The sequence below is a fragment of the Trichechus manatus genome, unplaced genomic scaffold, assembly GCF_000243295.1.
Source record: "Trichechus manatus latirostris isolate Lorelei unplaced genomic scaffold, TriManLat1.0 scaffold00012, whole genome shotgun sequence".
NCBI classification, from domain to species: Eukaryota; Metazoa; Chordata; class Mammalia; order Sirenia; family Trichechidae; genus Trichechus; species Trichechus manatus.
The window spans coordinates 13267270-13277195 of NW_004443948.1; the positions used below are offsets into that span (position 1 = coordinate 13267270).

General features: G+C 35.5%; 1 protein-coding gene across 4 annotated transcripts in view; it reads left to right on the forward strand.

Annotated features, from left to right (window-relative positions):
* The window catches only part of ROBO1 (roundabout guidance receptor 1), a 1063338-nt gene extending 1054058 nt beyond the window's left edge, over positions 1-9280 (forward strand). For all 4 annotated transcript variants that reach the window (XM_004371339.1, XM_004371340.1, XM_004371341.1 and 1 more), the window contains 2 exons: positions 6183-6379; positions 7589-9280. In XM_004371339.1, the coding sequence (XP_004371396.1) occupies positions 6183-6379; positions 7589-7603 (212 nt within the window). In that variant the 3' untranslated portion in view covers positions 7604-9280. The remainder of the gene's footprint in view (positions 1-6182; positions 6380-7588) is intronic.
* Positions 9281-9926: the final 646 nt, after the last annotated feature.

Here is a 9926-nt window from a genome sequence, read left to right on the forward strand (position 1 = left end):
AAAAATGATGGGCAACACTGTGTAGTGAAGGAAGATACTGGAAATAGGTAAATGAAAGTAGTAAATTAACCTAGGAATAAAGTACAGAAATACTGGATTAAAATAATCATATAAATGAAAGGAGAGAACAGCTTGCACAGATATTTCAGATAGACCAAGTAAGACTTGGTAATTAATTGAATGTAAAAAGGTAAAATGAAATACTGGAGTGAAAAAAAAAAAAAGTTATTCAAATGTTTATTAGTGACCCTGAATAACTAGTGGAACACAATTGTGTTCATCAATGCAGGACAAAGTAAAAAAAAAAAAAAGGAACAGGGAAAAGGGTAAATTTCAAAATTTTGGAAACAGATTAAGGTAATGGTTGTACAATATGATGAATGCAATTCATGTCACTGAATTGTACATGTAAAAAATGTTGAAATGGCAAGTGTTTTGTTTTATATATATCTCACAATTTTTTTTTTTAATGGAGGAAACAATTTCCATTTTGAATGAATTAAAGTGTTAACATAAGCACTGATATGAAGAAAATCAACAAGAATTTAGGGAATTAGGTTTAAAGATCTGAAGAAAGGCCTTGAGAAGTGCATTTAAGAACCAGCAATATAGGTGATTATTGTGTGAATCACAAGGGCTAAATTATCAGCAGAAACATTCTGGTAAAGTTTTACCAGTCAACTCTCTGGAAGGAAAAAACAAAACGAAACCCTGATTTGTAGCCCTTTGCTTATTCCTATGGTGTAAATTCTCTCACTATGACTGATTTCAAGCTACACCTATAAAGTCAGTGAATGTGGAGCTGGGAAGAGAACCTCAGCTCCTGTGAGGTTGTACAAGCTGGCTCCAGCACACCACTAGTCGGGGTGATTATATTGAAAGAGTAGGCATAGGAAAATATTCTGTAAAAGAAACTAAGGTAGACTCACACAGAGAGATAGAAGTGTGTATTTTTTTGCAAATAACACCCCATATAAATAACGTGCCCATACATATAATGCATAGCATAGCAAGCTTACAAAAATGACAGCGGCGGGGGGTGGTTGCATGGTTGGCAAAAAATATAATGCACGTGTTATTTGCGTAAAAATATGGTGATCAGGATATTCAAGCTAGAGAAACAGTATTCTAGAACAAATAGGGGAGGAAATTTTAAGAGAGAAAGAAATATAAAATACCACAGAGGTGAAAGTTGAATTTGGCCCCAGAAAGAAAGACAAGGAGTTAGCAATGTGTTTATTGTTGGTGATAATCAAAATAACTATTTTTATTACATTAGTTAGCATAGAAGTCCGATTGTAGGGGGTTGAAAAGTGAATGGTAATTGTTTAAGGGAAGGATGAACAAAGGATTTTCAGAAGGTTAGAATAAAGAGAGGTATTCTGATAGGGTTTGACAAGAAGACAGAATCAATGGAAATGTTTTAGGATAGGAAATAGAAACATTTTTCTAGAACATTGTTTTAAGAGAAGAAACCATTTAAGAAGAGGAGCCACAAAGAGTGATAGGGGAATGAACTATACTGTATTTTATTAAGTGTGTTTTGAAAAGATTTAACAGTATACTGTTTATTATGGGCATCTGGTCACTAACTTCCTGTCAACATAGAGGATGACTAAAGCCAGAACTCCTAATCTAGGCATGGACTCAATAGTGAAGTAACCAATAAAGCTGTACATTTCAGAGAGATACCTTCACTCTGTTACCAGAAGCTGTTTGGTGACATCACCATAACCCAAAGTTTGAAAAACTTAGCTGCCTTTTATCAGTTAAACCAAAGTTGATATGGTTTTCAACTTCTCACTGTAAATGGTGATTCATAAATAGAATGTCATGACTTTAATTATAGAGTTTATATCTGACCTGAAAATATGGACCAATTTCCTGCTCACGAGCTTCCTCCAAAGTAGGTGGAATTCTTCAGAAGAAAATTTTACAAACTGGAAACGATCTTGGTGTGTGCAGAATCGAAAGAATAAGGAAAAATGTTATCAATCCTTAGAAATTTAATAAATTGTGTTATAAAGATATTTCTAACTAAAGAACTAAGACTGGAACCATTAATCTAGAAACAAAGAACCTATTCCATAGAAAGCTCTGAGATACACTGACAAGTTATTACTTTATGTCTTACTTTTTTCAGATCCTTACTTGAGCCATAACCCTGTGTGTATGTGTCATTAAATTATCATTTCTAGACATTGTTATAAGTTTCAGCTTCATAATTCAATTTACATTTCTAATGAAAGAGGCACCCTGATATTTATGTGTTATTTTTAATTAATGGTTATTTTTAATTAAAGAGAGTAGTCTTCTAGACTTGAATGATCCTTTTCCTGACATTTACCTCAGTTATTTTAATTTATTTCTACATATATCAACCACCTACTGTGTTATTAAATATTGTACTAAGTCCTGAGATTTATGAGTAAGCATGAACCTTGACCTCAAGGAGGTTGTAGTCAGAGAAGGAGACAGATAATCTATAGATTCACAGATATTTTCATAATCTGTATAAACTTCAGGATGCCATGATACTTGACAGTTCAGAGGAGAGATAATTAGCCCAGTCTTTTGGGAGGGACAATGTCAGGAAATACTTTTTGATCTTTCCTGGTAGAATTGACACAAAAGCTGAGTGTTCAAGATGAATAGAATTTAGTTTGAGTAAGAAAACGTGATAGACTGTTCCAGCAGAGAAGTCAGTATGAAAAGCTTTAAGATATGTTGGGGAAACTAAGAAATTCAGTATTACTAGATAATAAAGGTGACCAAAAATAAAGCTCTTGAGGTAAATTTAGACCTACGTTGTAGAGAGCCTGTACATCATGTAAAGTAGAGCTATTCTGTACATGACAGGGATCAGAGGGAGGTGGCTGAGTGCAGATGGTTTACCCACCCCCAGACAAGAGATGAAGAGAATATAAATCAGGCTAAGGGAACATGGATGGGTGTGTTGGAAAGTTCAAGAAAATTTTTGATTAAAATTAACATTACCTCTTGAATGTTTGAATGTGTGTATGGAAAGGATACGCTTCTGGGATATAGGAAGATTGTTGAATGAGAGGGAAGTATCTAAAATAATTCTTTTTTTTTTTTTTTTTTTAATCTTGGGTGTCCTGATGATTGTAGTGCTGTCATGAGCAGAGGGAGAAGAAATCTCAGGGGAAAGAAAGGACATGATAAAGTCAATTTGGGGAATGTTGAGTTTGAAGAACATTCCAGAGGAAGCGTTCAATTGGGCTACCTGAATGAGCCTAAAATTCAGGGTATAATAGTTCAGGAGGTGGAAATAAAAATTAGTGATTGATCCTAACGCATATGGTAGCTGAAGTCATTCATCCTTTCCCTCAAAACAATTTGTTGATGACCTGTTATATGTCAAGCTGAGTATATTATGGAGCCATGGTTGCACAGTGGTTAAGATCTCAAATGGTTAAGAGTTCGAATTCACCAGCCATTCCTTGGAAACTTTATGGGGCAGTTCTACTTTGTCCTATAGTGTCGCTATGAGTTGGAGTCGACTCGACAGCAACGGGTTTGTTTTTTTTTTTGGAAGCGGGGGAGGGGGGAGTATATCATTGCACAAAGCAGACAAGAATACCTGCCCTTATAACATTTAAATTCTAATCAAGTTTACAGTCTATGAGAATGAATGAAATCATCCGAGTTGAGTGGAAAATTTAAAAAATAAAATAAAACAATGGGCTGATAGTGGAATACTAGAGAACATCAACATGTAAAAGACTACATAAGAAGTGTCCACAGAAGACAGAGCAGGAGGGAAGGAAAACCAGAAGCTGAGGGAGATACAATGTTTAAATTGATAGTGGTTTGCAGATTAGGGGAAGTGAGAGGTCGAGAGTCATAAAGATTGAAAAATGGTTAGCAATAGCAAGGTAAACAATGAATACTGTCAGTTTTTTGTAGTAATGTGGGCATAAGTAGATTTCAGTGGGATGCAGAGTTAACGGGAGTTGTGAATACTAATATTGAGTCCAAATTGCTTTTCAGGAAGCTTTACAGAGCTGGAAGGAGAGAAAGGAGGGATTGAGTCATGTCAAGTATAGGCTTAAAGGGGAAGTATTTAGGAAGAGAGAGATTTTATCATCTAATAAAAATACTAACGCTAATAAAGAGAAAGAAGTTGATGAAACAGGGAAAGAAGAGTAGATATTCACTTTAGAAAAGTGAAAACTGAAGCCTAAAATAATCTGAGGTAACATAATCACATAACTCATTGCCATTGAGTTGATTCCAACTCATAGTAACCCTATAGGACAGAGTAGAACTGCCCCATAGGGTTTCCAAGGCTGTAATCTTTACGGAAGCCAGCTGTCACAACTGTGAAGCTAGGGTTCAGGAGCTGTCATCCACATAGACTGTGAAACCCCTTGGAGCCAGAACTGTGGATCAGGAGTGAAAGTTGTAATGAGTGGAGGGGAAGGTACAAGGTACCGTCAAGGAGAAATATACAGATTACATAGGTAAATGGCTTTGGCCTCACAGGAGAAGGTTTTTGTGCAGGGGTGGAGCTAGAGGCATTTGTGAGCTAGAGAAAGGTCTGCCTTCCTACCACCCCACTGGAGAGCACTTCAGGGGAAATTAGATTACATTTAGGCTATATGGATAGTAGAGGAAGCATTCGGAGGGGGGGAAAAAAAAAGCATGTATAATGAATGTATGACATCATGCATTTGTCAAAACCTATAGAACTATACAACACAAAGAATGAACCCTCATGGAAACTATGAATTTCATCTATAATAATGTATTGATACTGGTTCATAAAATTATAACCATATATACCATACAAATGCAAGATATTAATAATAGGAAAATTTGTGTGCATAGCGGAGTGGGGTACATGGTAACTCTATTTTCTGTGCAATTTTTCTGTAAACCTAAAAGTGCTTTAAAATAGAGTGTATATATATATATATATATATACACATATATAGGTGGAAGAAAGCATATGGAAGTGTTAGTTTTTTGTGTTTGGTGTCCACTAGAAAGAGTGGACTTTGGAGAAGTAGCTGTACCCAATGTAAAGCAGCACGGAGACAGAAACTCAGGAGATGAGTGTTAACTGGAGTGGCTTGTGGTTGGAAGCCAGCAATGATGGCTTAAGAGAGTCAAGGTTCCACTATGTAAATTAGATGTTGAAATGGTGGTTGGCTTCCTGTTGTCCGGGGAGTGAAGCTAGGCTTGGCCCTTGTTCAGTAGTTTTAGGAGAATGATCTTAGTTTCTACTAATTCTTTGTAATAAGCCTTTACAGTTTACATCGAGATTTCACTATCTCATATGTTTTTATATTAACATTAGAAGTTTGTCAGGTACAGATATTATTTTCACATTTTTATAAAAGTGAAAACTGAAGCCTAAAATAATCTGAGATCACATAATCACGTAACTCATTGCTGTTGAGGTGATTGAGACTCATAGCGACCCTATAGGACAGAGTAGAACTGCCCCATAGGTTTTCCAAGGCTGTAAATCTTTACGGAAGCCAACTGCCACAACTTTCTCCAGCGGAGCGTCTGGTAGGATCAAACCATTGACCTTTCAGTAAGCAGCCAAGCGCTTAACCACTGTGCCAACAGGGGTCCTGCGTAGTGACATAGTGAATGATAAAACTCAGAGCCAAGTCTGACTCCAGGTCTGTAATCTCTGAGCCTATAAACTTAGTTTACCTCCTTTAATGATACTGGTCTCAAATGAGTTTGAAGCGGACAAGAGCTTATGAGTAGAATCAATTCAAATCCCTTACCACTACTAGGAAAACAGTGAGGCTTGTTATTTTCATATTCCAACGACCAGACCCAAACCACACTAGGTGCTGTTGAGTCGATTCTGACTCGTGGCAGCACAGTGTGTGTCAGAGCAGAACTGTGCTCCATAGGGTTTTCAACAGCTGTGAGTTTTCGAAAGTAAATTTCCAGGACTTTCTTCCAGGGGTTGATTTGAACTGCCAGCCTTTCAGTTACTAGCCAAGCACTTAACTGTTTGCACCACCCAAGACTCATTCCAAAGACAATGTTATAAAATAATGTCCTCAGTTACTCCTCTAAAAACTACTGACGTTTCTCCATTCAGAATTTTAGATAGACTTGATGCATTGTACAGTGAAAGTATATGTTCACATGATGTTCACATGCATTTGTTATATTTCATTACACAGAGGATATCCTACCCTACTGTAGACCTACTTTTCCAACATCAAATAATCCCAGAGATCCCAGTTCCTCAAGCTCAATGTCATCAAGAGGATCAGGAGGCAGACAAAGAGAACAAGCAAATGTAGGTCGAAGAAACATTGCAGAAATGCAGGTTCTCGGAGGGTATGAAAGAGGAGAAGATAATAATGAAGAACTAGAGGTAATAATGATTTTTTTCCCTCTAAGTTTTCCCCATTGGACTCTAGTTGTTATCAGCCTCAAAGTTAGGGACTTTCCTCACAAACATTTCAGTACCCTTGTATCAGTGATGCTAAAAACTGAAGTACTAAGGACTTAATGATTTTCTTGAAATGGTTTCCAAAGTTTTAAATGTTTGTAACTTTTGTTGTTGATCTAGGGTTCTTATTCAAGTATAGATTTTTAGATAAGAAATCTATATGGCATACTGGTTACAAAACAAGAGCTGCTGATCTAGATAAATTATAATTCATAGCGTTGTAGTTGGTTATGAAAATTGAATAAGGTGACAGAATTATATGATTTGAATGAGGGTGTTCTTCCTGTATTTTCTGTTACCCTAGTGATCACCAGGGTCAATTTGGTCGATTTGGCCAACTGTACTTCACCTTCACTCCTCTGAAAATGTGAACTTGGTCTTTAACACTGACCTTCCCAGATGGAGAAAACCTCTTGAGCCAAAGCTATACTCCCTTGTTGGAGTCTATACATAGCGATACAAGATATAGTTGGCAGTAAACCATATCATATTACATTTTTCAAGACTGTATTTTCTCCATTTAATAAGAAACAAGTTGAAGACAAACTTGTCTCCTTACAAATATATTTAATCTCAAGCAATTTGTTAAATAAGTGGTAGATTATATATTTTTTTTAACTAGAAGATGAAAAATGATAAACAGTTATGTCTAATTGAATTCTCCAGGAAGCCTGATGTTTTTGATTTTCAGATTTAGAATAAGACAGCTTTCCCTCTGCAAGCACCATTAGAGAAGTTGTTTTCATTTTTTTTTATTTTTATTTTTAAGGACACTTTTAGGGGAAAGAAAAGTCATTAAAGATAATTCCAATATACAAAACCAATAAACATCAAGCTATAAGTTGAGTGGAGAGTGAAGGAGGCAGAGAACTTAGGGCACCCTCCTCCTCTCTCTCCTATACCCCACTTCCCAATACTGAGGCACCATGGGGAGCACAGTTTGGTACTTATTAGAGAACTTTTGGACTTGATATCAAAAGCAAATGAGCTTGACTAATGCATTAGTTGCCATGAGCACTTCCCAACATATGCCAGTGAATGAATGAGAGAACACATTCATTAAGTTGTAAGACTAGATATATAAAAGATAATGCTCTAAGATTTTAAAAATGAATAATTCATCTGTTACAGGAAACTGAAAGCTGAAGATGACCAGAGAGGCTTGTGAAATCTAATGTGAAAATGATCACTCAAGATGCCTCTTGTCTGATGACACATGACACCAGATAAAATGTTCAGTGCAATCCGAGTATACAAATTGTCATTTTTATTCCTCTTATTGGAATACCCTTTTTAAAGATTTTATTGGGGTTTTATTGTTGTTGTTTGCTCCTTGTCCCTCAAGAACCTCCCTAACCCTCCCTCGCTGTCGGAACAAACCATCATACCTTCCTTCCAGCAAGGGAAGCGTATTGATTCCATGCTTCAGTCATTGGCCAGCAGGAGAGAACAAAACAGTTCTTTTGCATTTTGCCCCTCAGACATGGCATTGCACTGCTTATATACCAAGCCAATTTACAGCAAAATATTGATCAAAGATACAAAGTTGATCAATCAACCTCATGCCAAGGGCTCTTAAAGTATAATCTTTCTATAACCAAGTGCTAATGCAGATTAAAACATGCTTCATTTTTAACATGATTTTTTTTAAAAATTACTCTTTCCTACCACCTTTTGCTGGGAAAAGCTAAAAAATACAGCAAATGCAGAACCACCAACAATTTTAATGGGGTAGAACACATTGTAAATATATACTCTTTGCAATCCCCGGTGGTACTTTATTTTGTGTTCATTTCAATCATTGAAGTGTATTCTTATTGGAAATGTACTTTTGGATAAGTTAGGGGTAAGCCAGTTGGATCTCTGGTTATCTAGTCATTGTCATAAGTAAGCCTAGCAAAAACTTCGTTCTATTTTTCAATCAAAAGGCAATTATAAATGCATATTACAAGCAAACGGATGTTTTTAATGACCAATTGAATAAGGACATCCCTATCTTAACTGGCCCAAATTTCTTCTGGTAGTGTCAGTTCAACTTTCAGAAGTGCCGCTTAAGGAAGTTTCTTTGATTTTTGTTTTTGTAATGCACTGTTTTTAATCTTTTTTTCTTTTATTTTTTTGGTTTTAAAAGCACAATCACTAAACTTTATTTGTAAACCATTGTAACTATTAACCTTTTTTGTCTTATTGAAAAAATGTTGAGAAGCGTTTTTAACCTGTTTTGTTAATGCTCTATGTTTGTATTTGGAATATTTGAATGATGACAGATGGTGAAGTAACATGCATACTTTATTGTGGGCCATAAACTGAATGGTTCTTACTTTTCCTGGACTTAAAGAAAAAAAAAAAAAGTTCAAGTTTGTTGTGGCCGAAGTCAGACTTACAAGATTGTCTTATAAGCGCAAATAGAGGCATTACTTGCTTTGAATTGCCAAATGATACCCTCTGACTGTAGATTTTTATGATCCTTTTTTGTCATTATATAAATTTCATTGACTTTCTAATTGGTGCTATTTGAAGAAAAAAAGTGTAAATTTATTCATACACAGGTATGAGGCCTGGCCCCACTGGAAAACAAAGCCAAACAAAACTGAACCACAAAAAAAAAAACGGCTGGTGTTCACCAAAAACTAAACGTGTTCATTTAGATAATTTGAAAAAGTTACATAGAAAAGGTGTTCGGTACTAAGGGAACAATCCATGTGATTAATGTTTTCATTATGTTCATGTAAGAAGCCTCTTATTTTTAGCCATAATTTTGCATACTGAGAATCCAATAATCAGAAAGTAATTTTGTCACATTATTTATTAAAAATGTTCTCATTCTTCCCTGTGTTGATTTCTTTTTTTCATTGTGTGCTGATCAAATTTATTCCATTTAATCACAAAGTCTTGGTGTCTTAACATTTCACCAATACATTACAAGATAAATAAAAAGTCTCAGTTTTATGAACAGCCAGGTTTTACTTGGGAGGAAAAGTTCTCATTTTGCTCCTCTGAAATTAAAGATGTCAGATGAATCAAAACCTAAATGTTAGTTACTTGATCAGAGCGAAACTCTTTAATATTAAGGCTTGTACTAAAATTTTTATGTATGTGTATCTGACTTTCAGTTAACCAATTCAAAAATAACCAGGATTCATCTATAATGAATATGATTGGTAGTTTGGAGTACCTATGATCTGACAACAAGTAAATTATATAAACCCAAAATGTTTTTCAGAAACTATCTGCTTTCTGTGTTACAAATTCATGTGAAATTGTAACAGTGCAGTACCTTTCATTGTTCAGTTTCATTGTTCATTAAATTAAAGTCATCAAATATTCAGCTTTGGATAGAAAGCATGTCTTGGAAGTGCCAAGAGCAATAGAATCTAATAAAATCCCCCCGCCACCCAAATTTTCCACCTAAATTTTGGGTTCATCGGAATTTGAAAATGGAAAAAAATATGAAACAAAGGGGTGTAAT